Here is a 14,285-nt window from a genome sequence, read left to right on the forward strand (position 1 = left end):
TAATCAAAATTGGTGACACCATTGAGGTGTTCTCTTATACGCTCTTTTAATGCCCTGCTCGTACAACCTATGTAAACTTTGTTGCAAAAAATGCATGTAATGCAATATACAACGTTTTTAGTGTTACAATTTATAAAATCTCGTATAGTTATTTCCATGTTTTTATTTTTATCTAACGTTGTTTTGCAATTACGTGCATATTTGCAACTTTTACAGATTTTAGCCCCACGTTTAAAAAATCCTTTAGTGCTAAGCCAAGACCTTGTATGAATGTTTCTATTAATGTCACTCGGAGACAGTATACTACTTATAGTTGAGGCTTTTCTGGTGGAGAAAGAAAAGCCTCCTTGTAAAATTTGCCGCAATACATCATCCTGATATAGCATAGGTATAAAGGTGCTAATGATGTTTTTTATAGCTTTATGTTCTACACTATATGTGGTAACAAAGGTAGGTTTAATACTTTGTGTGAGGGAAAAGGGAGGTCTATGGGAATCAGAGAGTAGATTTTCCCTAGATCTATTTTGGCTAATGTTTTTAGCTCTTTCTAAGCTCCATTGGGTGTAACTTTTTTAGTCTTTGTTCAATAGTATTGACTTCCTTTAAAAACGCTGTATCTATGGAGCAATTTCTATTTGCTCTAAGCATTTCCCCCACCGGAATGCTTTTTATAGTGTGAATGGGGTGACATGAAGAGCTATGTAGTATTGTATTACGGGCTGTATTTTTTCGGTAAGTGGATGTAAAAATATGTTCTGAATAAGTATGTGTGTCCAGATGTAAATCCAAGAAGGTGATGTTATTTTTATGCCACTGGAATGTAAAATATAGATTTAATGGGTTGTTATTGAGGTACTCGATGAAATCAGATACGGCCGCCACATCACCACCCCATATGATGATGACGTCATCGATGTAGCGGCCGTATCTGACCATCTGTGCAATGAATGGGTTATTGTCAGTGAAAATATACATCTCTTCCCACCAAGCAACGTATAGGAAAACTTAGCCCCCATCGCCGCACCTGATTTTTGTAAAAAAAAAAAAGTGTCATCATATTGGAAATAATTACTATTCAATAAATACTGCATGACTTCCAAAATATACATTTTTAAATCTTTAGAATAGTTGGAATATTTATTGAGGTGATATGACAGAGCTATAGTGGCTAATGGGTGAGGTATACTGGTATATAAAGCCTCTATGTCACACGTCAGCCATGAATGGTGAGATTGCCAGTTTGTTTGTTGTAAAACTTGTAGTATATGTTTACTGTCTTTCAAATAGCCATGACAGCGTATGACAAGTGGCTGTAGTAATGAGTCCAGCCATGCTCCCATATGTTCATTTAAAGAGCCGATGCCGGCAACTATGGGGCACATGGGTGGAGGAAATTTATCTTTGTGTATCTTAGGTGCACAGTGGAAGATTGGTGTGATTGGGTTTTGTACATGCATATATTCAGCTTGTTTAGGCGTGAGAATACCCAATATCACACCTTCCTCCAACAATAGAGCTAACCGTGTCATAAAACATTTGGTGGGATTGTATGTGAGTGGGATGTAGTTGTTCTGGTCCTGTAATAACATTTTAGACATTTTATCATATAATCCAAAATTAAGAAGAACTACTGCCCCTCCCTTATCCGCTTTGCGTATAGTTAAGTCTGAATTAAATCTAATAGAATGGATAGCATGTTTTTCTCCGTTAGTTAAATTAGATTCTTTGGTCGTAGGCATACTAGCTTCACTATGTAGTTTAACAAGTTCTGACTGAATGACCTCCTGGAATTTATCCAGGACTGGGGGGTTTCGATTGTACTGGATAGAATAGTGGGTTAGTAGTCTTAAAATTAGTAGCTGTATTAATAGTTTCATTTTCTCCATCAAAAGTACAACCCGCTAAACTATTCAGTGTGTCATATACAATAACATCTTGGACAGATGGAAAATTCAAATTTTTATCAACTGACTTGACATCATTTACAATAAATTCTTTGGAATCATCAGCATTACAACTATCAATATCCTCCAACTTGAAAAAATGTTTTTTTACTGTTAGCAAACGAACAAAATTATTAACGTCCAAAATAGTTTTATATAAATCAAAATGATTAGTGGGGGCATAATTGAGTCCTTTGGAAAGGAGAGACAGTTCAGACCGAGACAGAGAAGGTCAGAAACGCGTCAGATCTCATTTTACTTTGTAATCGCTGTATCCATGTATGAATAAAGCTCAAGTTTTTTGATACAAACAAGCAAGAGTGCGACCCTCATCTTTAACAAATCCATTTTCTAATCTGCACCACTCAAACTATTAAAGACAGACTTTGTGATTTTCATAGCTTACACTGCCTGTAGGGTTCTGTCACAGACAGAACCTTACAGACATTTACTATGGACAGCCCTGGGGTCTTAGCTTAGACACCAAGGTTGACATAGCGCCGAACAGTGGATGTCATCACACAAAAAAAGTTACCATATGTCCATAATTTTGGCATGTACAATGTGACAATGCACTCCTTCCATTCTATGCCCTGTCATGTGCCCATACAGTATGTTATCACAACATATGGGATATCAGGATACTCGGCAGAAATTGGGTAACTTTTTGGAACTTTTTGTCATTGAATCCATTGTGAATGTTTAATTTTTGGCCCAAAATGAATGCATTGTCTAAAAAAATTTAAATTTCAAAATTGCTCCTCCATTAAGTAAAAAAACTTCTTAAAAGTGGCTTTTCATAAGTTGAGGAGTATAATTTATATAATGGGCTAAGTTATGGGGTTTAACTGTTAATTAGGCCTCTCAAAGTCACTTGAGTGCTGAGCAGGTCCCTCTAAATATAGATTTTGTCAATTTTCATAAAATCACACCAAAATTTCTAAGCCTCAAAATATCCTAGAAAAATAATAGGATGCATTCCAGTCTTTATTCCATAGAGTAGACATTCAGGAAATGGGTATGACTATGGCCCAGTAGAGGGTGCAGTTTGTCTGTGGAGTGTGCCGATTGCGACAGATTCACAAAATGTGTCACGCGTTTTTCATGAACCTTGCGCCACCTGCAATGCTTTTTTTTTGGTGCACCTTTACTATAGGGTGTGAGACACAATTCAGTCAGACACTGCATGATAAATGTGGTGCACAGTCCAACGGCAGAATTTTGTGCTGCGTCCGACACAAATAAGTTGCGTTTGCCACAAAGGTGTTTCAGATACTTTATGAATACATGTGCAAGCAGTTTGCACTAAAAAGAATGTGCAAAGTCAGACAAAAAACTGGCACAGGGGCTTTAATAACTCTGGGCCTATCTGTCTGAAAAGCAGAAAATGTAGAACTTAGAAAAATTTACAATTGTTTTAAATTTTTGCCAAATTTCCATTTTTTTCATAACTACACACAAAATGTATCATCCACTTATAGTGACACATGGTAGATGATGGCTTGGTCCTAAAGCCCTGAAATGGCTTTGTTCCAAAGGGGGTCAATAAACGTATAAAAAAATATCATATTATATATTTGCAGTGGTGTTTTTCGTGTAAAAGATTGGCACTGACCTATTTTTGCACCTGTGTCACTGAATAATTATGCTTTATATTATATAACAGTTTATATAATTATGTTACAGATTGTAAATCATTTTATAAAAATGCTGCTGTCGCCGCAAGATCATGTAATATTTGTTTCCAGCTTGAAATAATGGCCATTTCATTATTAGTGTATAATTATGAACAAAATAAGTCCACAATATTTCTAAGAAAAAATATTTATTTGATGTTTTGCAGTATCATATTTGTAAAACATACTGGTTCAACAAATATACAAAATCTTGAAATCTTTATAATGAAAAACAGTGAGTAGTTTATTCAACAGTTCATTGACACTAAGAAACATACAAAGTGTTATTGTAAAAATATACAAAATCATACAATCCACCAAAAGTGAGCAGTAAAAGTAAGTTATATAAGTGAGAATGCATGTGTATCCAGTGTAAAGTGCAGCAGATCAGGAGTGCTGTAGGGAGTACAACCAAAAAGCCAGCCAGGGCTGACAGTTATCCCTTCCAACATCCCTTGTAACATGCATACTTGGTGTAACATGCAGCACGTGCATTTGTACTTGCGTCCTCTTTGAAGAAGGAAATGGGCAAACTTATTAATGCCAGGAATAATGGGACTGCCTTTGCACACCACAGTTCTCTGGACTGTCTTCCACACAATCGTCGTAAAAAAAAAAGTTTACAGGTTGTCTTTTCAATTAGCTATCATCATGACCAGTCAGCAGCATTTACCTGCACCATGCAATTGAATATATTTCTAAATGGTACATGCATTGTTAGGGGTTGAGCCACCCCAATATGTACTGGGGTTGTGCCACTAGTGACACTTATACCCTATACACACAATAGGATTAGGATTACTGCTGACCTGTCTACTACGACCCCAGCAATCACAACAATAGGGGCCCTCTGAATTTTACATGAGATTAGATTACTTATGAACACACCTAACATGTGTTCTATTCACTTCCACGGGGTAGCTGTGTGCTAAACATAGGTTGGGGATGCCCCCAATGTGCCTTTTTACAAAGAACATTTCAGAAGAAGTGGGTGGCCCCTGTGGTCAAGATATCTAAGGGCCCAGTGTTTAGACTCCCAAATATTAAACAATTTTGCTCTTTCATGTTGACAGGGGATATGTGTCATTCATTGCATAATCCCAGTAACTACCATTCTTCATTGTACAGGTTAATAGGTATTTGTGTAGACAGTTTTCTGCAGTTCCTATTGGTCACCTCAAAGAATCAGCCTTTGTTCAGAACAGTAAATATAAATAAGCTACCATTTATGTTTAGTTTATTTTTAGTGCATTTATATGTAGTATGTTTATATTAATGGGAAACATTTTTTTCTGGTCAGAGAACAATGTACATCAAGTTTTTATAACCTTAAAGGGCTATTCCCAGAAAGATAAGATTCTTAAATAAACTCAGGATACAAAATAACACATTCTCTAATTCAATTAACAAAAATACAGCATTTCACAGATATTATTCCAACCTGTCCCTATCAGTCCCGATGTACACAATTATGGTTGCCCCTGGACCTGATTGTAAATCTTCTGACTTTAGGGTCGGGAGGACATGTTGTTCTCCTGTCTGATGCTGCACTCTACCTCTAGCCCCAACCCTTACAATCCAGGATGAGCTCACACAGAGATTTCCTGCCGGCAAGCAACACATGAGAAGAGTGAAGCTACAAGCTACAGACAGCTAAGGTCTTTATCCAGGGGAAGGGGGAGGGATACGCCTGTACCATAGATTATAAAGACATGTCAGAATCCTCCTGACATATCCTTACAACGTTTGATAAAAAACGAGGTGTGAACCCAGCCTAAGGCTACATTCACACTACAGTATGGGGGATGTATATATGGCTGACGTATATGCAGCCGATATACGTCCCCCATACACTTCTATGGGCTCACGGAGCCCTACGGGAGCGGTATGGTGCAGCACACGTGCGGCACCGTACCGCTCTGTAGCCCGGGAAAAGATAGGACATGTCCTATCTTTTCCCGTCTTACGGCGCCCCGGGCCATATATCGCTATGCCGTGCTACGGTGCGGCGGACTCACGGCAGTGTGCATGTAGCCTAAGAAGATACAAATGTACCAATTTATTTGTACATTCCCAGGAGGAATAACCTCAATGGCATAACAGAGGTTTTAAGAAAATTGTTTCGTTTATAATGGGAAATTTACAGGACAATTTAGTAAATGTTATGCGACAGTTTACTAAAACAGACAAAACAGAAAAGCTGACAGGCATTTAAATGCAGTGTACACTCTATGCCAGTGATTGCGAACTTTTTAGAGACAAAGTGCCCAAACTACGACCAAACCCACAAAGTGCCAACATGACAATTTATGCAGTGACCCCAATACAGTTTAGCGAAAATGGGGACATTTAGATTATCATTGTAGCTTCCTTCCTTGGGCCCAGAGCAGGAGCTCCAATAATAATGCAGTCTTGTCTGCACCTCCTATAGTCCCAGGGAGCTACGGATGTGTACCTTTAAAATAGCACTGATCACAGCACATCCTGAGTGGCCAGGGACTGTAGGAGGAGGTTTTGAGTCCTGTCTGGAAACTCTGTGCTGGGGTAATGGCCTTGGTGCCCATAGAGAGTGCTCCGAGTGCCACCTCTGGCACCCGTGCCATAGGTTCTCCAGCACTGCTCTATGCAATACTTGTTTCTGAAAGGTATTTGGACAATAAGTTGATCATAAAATATTCCTTCTTGAAACTCTACTTTTCTGACAGTAAGTGTTCAATCCTTCTACAGCACTGCACCATAGAAAACTAAACATTACACAAATGTGTGGGTGCCTGTGTAATGCATAACAGGACAAGTCTTCCTGAGCACAATTTTCTCAGTATATCCACTCTCACTTTTATTTTTACCTTTATTTTGTATGTATTTAATCATATTAATTTTTGTAACAATTCTATAGCATCTTGTTATACTATGTAGATTGCCATTTCTACACTATTACTCCAAAACTTATGAATAAATTGGCAAATGGGTATTACAGTACTGACAGTATCAAGGGTGTTTAGGACACACCCATTTGACAAGGCAATGGTAATGCCCAGTAGTCCATTTTTAAATTAAAAGTATGAGTTAAAAGAAAAGATGCTCTTAAACTGTTATTCCATCTGTATAGTATAGTATGTAGAGTATAGTTGTATAGTATTTATTTTTACTCTGAGCTTTTAAATATAAAGGTTGTTTAAACATTTTTATGCATATTTACAAACCAGTTAATGTTGTATAGGTTTGCAATGAATGGACAGATATCACACTTTTTTGTTACTGAAAATTCAGTATATCTTTTTCACAAAAACTATAGTGTAATTTTTACAAAAATCATTGCAGCATGTCACTCTCTTTGCAAATATACTAGTTATGTAATACAAAATAATTTAATATTCCCTTTAATAAAACATTGCCCAGCAATGTTGATGCCTACTAATGCTCAAACCATAAACATGCTAAAATCTTTTAAAATAGTGAGAATTGCTCTTAGTCTATTTTCACATCGCTGATGCAGGTGCGCACATAACTTTATAGATCTAGTGTAGCAAATAGATGTATATACAATGCATATATATTGGAAGTCATGAACCAATATGTAGATATTTGTAAAATTTCATGTTATTTATTGTCATAATAAATTATATAACTTTTTGTGCATAATTCATTCTCTGTTTTCATTATATGCCACATTCACATCTGGTTCAGGGCAGTCATTTCGCAATTTATGGCTCAGATCTCAATAAAATATATAGAAAACTTTCCCAATGGAAATTTTAATCAACCAAGACTTACAAGAAGAAAGCTCTAATGAACAGAAAGTGGCTTTAGCTTAAGGTTTATCTGAGTTAAGAAAAGATCTTCTCAATGAATGCAAAGAAACTCTGCATTTCTGCTTTGATGATATCTACCTCTTATCCCAATAAAATGTCAGGTATGGAGATAAAGATTTCCTATTAACATACACCATGTAATGTTGTCAAACTACTCTGCATTATGAATGGAATAGTGTCCAAAAATACCCAATTCACTATTCTCAGCTTTTAGTTGGTCAAACCATGATTACAGGTTACCTGTAAAACTGGATAACAAGAGGTACAAGTTGACAAAATTACCCACTAACAACAAAATATAAACAATTTACAATAGAGACCATCCCATCTTTATCAGCAACGATTTTTTTACCATTAGAATGTTTCTTCGCTAGGAGACCATCTGCTTTCCAACCAATGACCACTTTGCAAAGGGATTCTTAATGAAAACTTTAGCCTTAGACATGTAGGTGGGCCAAATTTGTTAAACAATATGCAACATTTGATATTCTAGTGTTCTGTGTGAAATGGTGATGTGATACAAGGCATAAAATATTTGTTGTTGTTTTTTTTTTTTATTTGAGTGTTTTGGGGCTGAATATGTTTGTTAAAGCCTCCGTGCTTTATCCTGCCTTTAGTATTGCAGTTCGTCAATATAAAAAGACACTTTTATTCTTTCTTTTTTTGAAAATTTGGTTATGTGTTCGATGAGGCTTCTGAACTTTTTAAAACAGTATAGCAGTGAACCTAATCACTTCCAAAATAATGCTATTTTTACAGCACAAATGTACAGTGGGCAGAGCCTTAAGAGTGGTGTGGCATAGCCAAGCTAAGATGGGATGCACTGCAAGAGCTGAGTATATGAAGGGAGATGCTATTGAGATGTGTACCTTCTATGAATCTTTCCATTTTTGCAATATGTCTGGTAATTTTTATATAAAGGCAATAAGAAAGGCAATATTCAAGCTAGATTATTTATGGATTATGTAATTATGTATGTAATTATCACAGCATTTTTCTATATAGCTACAGCTTTTCATCCTTCTTAAATTCAATTTTTCAATTTATATTTTATTTGTTAGAACCATTTTATAGTTATTAAATGTGAACTATAGCTGTGCACTCCCCATAATGTGTATGCCATCAAATTATGGCAATTAGATAAAATAAATGTTGGCTACTAATAGTTTACCTAGATGAAGGCCTTTTTATGACCACCTGAAAGGGAATCTAAATGTTTATTCATTTATCTAAAACTTAAATATATGCTTCGAAAAGCATCAAGTACAAATCTATCCAACAGTGCTATTTTCATAGTTTAAAAAAAAAAATTGAATTAAAGGGAAATGTCACAAGGAAGTGCAGTAAAGGTTATAGGGAGAGTGTTATAGAGTAGTTGTTGAGCAGAATTCTAGGCTTGTGTTTTGAACTTGTCCTTTATCCATTTATATGGGTGATGCCACACACAGCGTTTTTAGTCCGTTTATAAGTACGCGTTTTCAGTCCGAAACACATCCCTTTTTTACCGTTTTTTTGGTCAGTTTTTCCCAATGATCTTAATAGATAAATAGGTTGTAAGCAGCCAAACGCATGGTAAATGGTTAAAAAAGGACCAAAAACGCCATGTGTGGCATCACCCTATCCCTGCTTTTTCTATGTTGAAGTCAAGGAGGCAGTCATAACCGTGATAGACAAACCCCTTCTATGACTGAGCATAAAGCGATTAACTGAGGCTGCGGTCTTGTGTTATATCCTCTTAGTATATTCTTGCCACAGGCTAAAGCTAGTGTGATGGTGCTATTCTATCTTTACTGCAAGATTTGCGTCTTTAACCAGGCTTGTACCAAAGTACAAGTCATTATAAATCCCCACCCTTCCTTAACTTCTCAACATAGAAAGAACATAGGTTTAATTTAAAAAAATGACAAATTACACATAATCTTTCCCCAAAACTATCTTTAAGTTTAGTTAGCTCCCTCTGCTCTATAACATGCTGCCTGCAGCTGCCTGAATTTTTCACGTTCTATTTTAATCCTTATAACTGATGCAACTCATTTGACTGGCAATATTACCTATGATCCTTACATATAATATAAGGTTTTATAAATATTTTGTTACAATGAAGATGCTAGGACATCTTTCTTTTCAGCAGATCTGTGTTTTAACAATATATATGATGCAGCAGGCATTGGTTGTAGGTCAAAATCATAAATCTGTTGGAGTATTGGTATAGTGACTTCAGGTGTTGCATTTCTGTAAAGATAAAATACACACAATTACTCTCTTCATCTTTGTTGTCTTTCGGTTTATTACTTCAGGTAATGTAAGAAAACCTACTTTAATCACTGAGTTGTGCCAAAATGAAGCAGCACTTTTATTATCTTTTTGTAAGCCTTTACTGGCCAAGGGGTTTGTTTGCAAGAAGGTGGCTTGCTCGTAAAAGCAGACAATAATTTGAATGATCCCTTAATGCAATATCTGTCACCTCCACTGTTTCAGGTGCCAAGGTGCACAGCAGTTGCAGCATTTATTCACTTTAGAGAAAGCGACTCCTGCAATGTGGCTGAATATTATACACTATGCCTAAAGACCTGATCGGTGGAAATGCTGAATGTTGAACCAGCACAATCAACTACTAATGTTGCAACCTGTAGGCTATAAGTAAAAAGGGTTGAAAAAAAAACATTTGAAACGTTAAAATGTGTCCCCGAATGGCTAATAGGTTGGGGAGTTTGAAGATTTTTTATGTGACACAGTTTTAAACTGTCTTGTCTAAGGGTAAACTGTCCATAAATTAGGATTACTAATACTATCCCATTATGTTTGTGGGTTCATACCTTGTGCTTTTGAGAAAAGTCAGACTTGTTTTACTAACTAGGAACTGCTGTTACTGGAACCCCAGAGCTCTGTGAATTCTCATATTGAAAATTATTTTCATAGGGCGATTCTTCTTCTTCTTTACCTATTGTTTTCTGAAATGAGTAGAAACAAAGCAGACATACTGTTTTTAGAAACACATTGTAAAGAAATAATTAGGGTTAACTGTCCTTAACAATGGTAGTACATCTGTCATACGCTCTTCATGTCAGAATGAGGTAGGTCTTTTTAAACTATTTGCTGGCCATTTGTTTTAGACTACAACACTATTTATGGATTATTGTGTAGTAGAAAAATAATATCGGACAGCTCATGCTTTCTACAGATGTGGCCTGCCCAGAAAGGTAGAGCAGTCCAGAGAAAGTAACCACAGTCTGCAGATTACTAAATAGCCATAAACGACTATTTTCAAGAATTAAATTCTGACAAATAAACAGTCTTCACAATCTAGCTAGAGGTAAACAGCAATTTTCATTATATCGACTGTTGGACAGTAGATAGAGGAACAGTGTGACTTACAGGTTGCTGTAAACACAGCAACATTCAGACAGCCGTGTACTCCCCAGGCCGGAACCCTAGTGTAGCACAAAGCCAGGAGGAAGAGGAAGGAGGGGTGAAGACTGTGTGCTCACTGCACCGTGACTAGGTGCCATAGACAGTGTTCTGTTCTGTCACAGTTACAACTTCCTTTCATTTTTGTTATACTGTGATGTAGCAATATTGTCACACAAAGGTAGTTGCACCCAACATTAGTTTGTAGCCCTTGCTTAGAGCCTTTTTTTTCTAAATTTGCAAATGTTGAAATAATTGTTATAAAAAGATACCTTTTCACTTTTTGCATATTTGAATTTTTTCTCCTTGTAGTAATTTCTTTTTGGAAGAACATGCAGTAACATTAAGTCACAGACAACTGTTGCCTGAAAGATAAAGATTAAAATAAAAGTATATTTGACACAACAAATTCCACTGTAGAAAATGCGACAGACAAGACAATACTCTTTATCTTTTCAATCCACTTCTGGTTTTGACTGCAAAACTGAATGACTAAACTGCAATTTGTAAATGCAGCCCTAGGCTTAGTTTACATCATACCATAAAAAAATTATGCAAACTCCAGGGCAATTTTTCTTATAAATAAGAAAATCATGAGAAAGGTAACTTTCTGGACATGCAAGGGATTTCATTGCTCCTGTTTACCATCTGCATAATGGCACTGAGCGGAAGAATAAAGAAATGTGTAATTTGTCCCACATAGTGAACACCACAAAATTAATGCCCGTTATAAAATAATGCAACTGCCTTTATTTATCAATATTATCACATTTTTTTCCAGCTTCTCAATACAAGCCACAGAATATTAACCCCTTATCGACGTGTTACATAAAAGTATGTCACACGTTGGGTGCATGGAGAGGGCTCACAGGCGGAGCACTCTCCATAGCCGATAAGTCTTTGCTGAATATATGAAGTTCAAATTGTTACGCCTTAAACAAGCCATCACACAGCTCTTTACATGGAAAAATAAAAAGGTCATAGACTTTTGAAGGTGGGGAGTGAAAAATGAAAACGCAAAAACAAAAAAGGACCTCGGAGGAAATGGGTTAAATACTACCAATAGGAAGTACAATAGGGGGACTAGTCTGGTATAAAGCCCCATTACTGTCATTTTTGGGCATAACAGGGAGTGGGTCTGGCAGGGGTTGATGATTTTAGTGAGGCAGCAGAGCACACCTCTAGGTACAGAAAACTGTACACAATATTCCATGTGTGGTCTGACCAGCGATTTGTATAAGGGCAAAACTATGTCTTTATCATGAGAATCTATTCTTCTCTTGATACATCCCATAATTTTATTTGCTTTGGCAGCAGCTGCCTGGCTCTGGTCACTAAAATTTTGTTTACCATCCACCAATACCCCCAAGTCCTTTTCAGCTCCAGTTTTACCAAGTAATTGACCGTTTAGAACATAATTATACTTTTTGTTTCCATGGCCCAAGTGCATAACTTTACATTTATCTACATTAAATCTCATCAACCATTTCTCTGCCCACTCCTCAAGCTTCCACAAATCCCTCTGTAATGCTAAACTATCGACCTCAGTATTTATTACTTTACACAGCTTAGTATCATCTGCAAATATTGAAACTTGACTGTGTAAACCCACTACAAGGTCATTAATAAAAATATTAAAAAGAAGTGGCCCCAATACTGACCCCTGTGGCACTCCACTAGTAACCTCAACCCAATCTGAGAATGTGCCATTAATGACGACCCTCTGTTTTCTATCACTAAGCCAATTACTTACCCAAATACACAGATTTTCTCCTATTCCCAGCAGTCTCATTTTATATACCAACCTTTTATGTGGCACGGTGTCAAATGCCTTTGAAAAGTCCAGCTATACAACATCCACAGCATCCCCCAGATCCAGTCTTGAACTTACCTCCTCATAGAAACCAATCAGATTAGTCTGACAGGACCGATCTCTCATAAACCCATGCTGACGCTGGGTTATAAGGTTGTGCACAGAGATACTCCAGGATAGCATCTCTAACAAACCCCTCAAATATTTTTCCCACCACAGCAGTTAGACTCATGGGTCTGTAGTTTCCAGGATCGCTATTTGATCCTTTTTTATATATTGGTACCACATTTGTTATGCGCCAGTCCTGTGGAACATAACCAGTCCTTAGTGAATCTTCAAATATTAAAAATAACGGTCTGTCTATCACGGTACATAGTTCATGCAGAACCCGGGGGTGTATGCCATCTGGACCCGGTGATTTATCTATCTTAGTGCTTGCGAGGCGGCGCCGTACCTCTTCCTGGGTTAAACTGTTGACATTCCAAAAAGAATTGACATTATTCCTCATTGTGTCTTCCACCAGGGGATTTTCCTGGGTAAAGACAGTTGAGAAGGTGACATTCAGTAGACTGGCCCTTTCCTCATCTCCTTCCACCATGACCCCCATGTTATTTGTAAGCGGACCCACACTCTCTGTTTTTAGTTTCTTATCATTTATATACTTGAAAAATTATTTGGGATTATTTTTGCTCTCTCTGGCAATTTTTCTCTCAGTCTCTATTTTTGCAGCCTTTATCTGCTTTTTACAGGATTTATTTTTCTCTCTATAATCCTGTAATGCCTCATCGCTACCTTCACGTTTTAGCACCTTAAACGCCTTATCTTTCTCGCTTATTGCTTTCCTTACAAGACTAGTTAGCCACATTGGCTGTTTCTTGTCCCTCTTATGCTTTTTCGCATAAGGTATGTGTTTCTCACAGGACTTTTTCAGAATATATGAGAAAAATTTCCTTTTTGGGGGGGGGGCTTTTGTCTTTGAGGACATTATCCCAGTCTATGCCTTTAAGGTCTTCCCTTAGTTGCTGCAACAGTGCCCCCCCTCTTGTTGGCTCCAGGACTATTTGCGACAGGTAATTGTCTTTTGTTGTTGACAAGAACCTGCTACCTTTGAAGGACCTGCAGGTTTCTGCCCCCCAGTCAATATCTGGGTAATTGAAGTCCCCCATGATAAGTACTTCACCATGCTTTGAAGCCGCATCCATTTCACTTATCAGCATTTCCTCTATTGCCTCCATTATATTTGGAGCCTTATAACAAACCCCTAGTAATATTTTATTATTCTTTTTCCCTCCCCTTATCTCCACCCATAGGGACTCCACATTTTCATTTGCGTTACTGATGTCATCTCGCAAGACAGGCTTGAGGCAAGAATTCACATATAAACAAACCCCTCCCCCTTTTTTATTTATACGATTCCCTTCTAAAAAGACTATAACCATCCATAGCAACAGCCCAGTCATAGCTACTGTCCAGCCATGTCTCGCTGATACCCACTATATCATATTTCCGCTCCAACATCAAAAGTTCCAGTTCCTCCATTTTGTTTGTGAGGCGTCTGGCATTGAAAAGTCAGACAGAAAACTGCCACAAATGCTTTAATAAATGTGGGCCAATGCCTTTTCTAAACATACAG

The 14,285-nt window shown here is 37.2% G+C and overlaps 1 protein-coding gene across 3 annotated transcripts in view; it reads right to left on the bottom strand.

Moving 5' to 3' along the window:
* Nucleotides 1-7,972: 7,972 nt before the first annotated feature.
* P2RX1 (purinergic receptor P2X 1) overlaps nt 7,973-14,285 on the bottom strand; it is a 70,090-nt gene continuing 63,777 nt past the window's right edge. For all 3 annotated transcript variants that reach the window (XM_072136139.1, XM_072136138.1, XM_072136137.1), the window contains 3 exons: nt 11,112-11,204; nt 10,248-10,382; nt 7,973-9,663 (listed from right to left, as the gene is read on the bottom strand). In XM_072136139.1, coding sequence (XP_071992240.1) covers nt 10,281-10,382; nt 11,112-11,204 — 195 coding nt within the window. In that variant the 3' untranslated portion in view covers nt 7,973-9,663; nt 10,248-10,280. The remainder of the gene's footprint in view (nt 9,664-10,247; nt 10,383-11,111; nt 11,205-14,285) is intronic.

This window comes from Engystomops pustulosus, chromosome 2 (assembly GCF_040894005.1).
Source record: "Engystomops pustulosus chromosome 2, aEngPut4.maternal, whole genome shotgun sequence".
Lineage (NCBI taxonomy): Eukaryota > Metazoa > Chordata > Amphibia > Anura > Leptodactylidae > Engystomops > Engystomops pustulosus.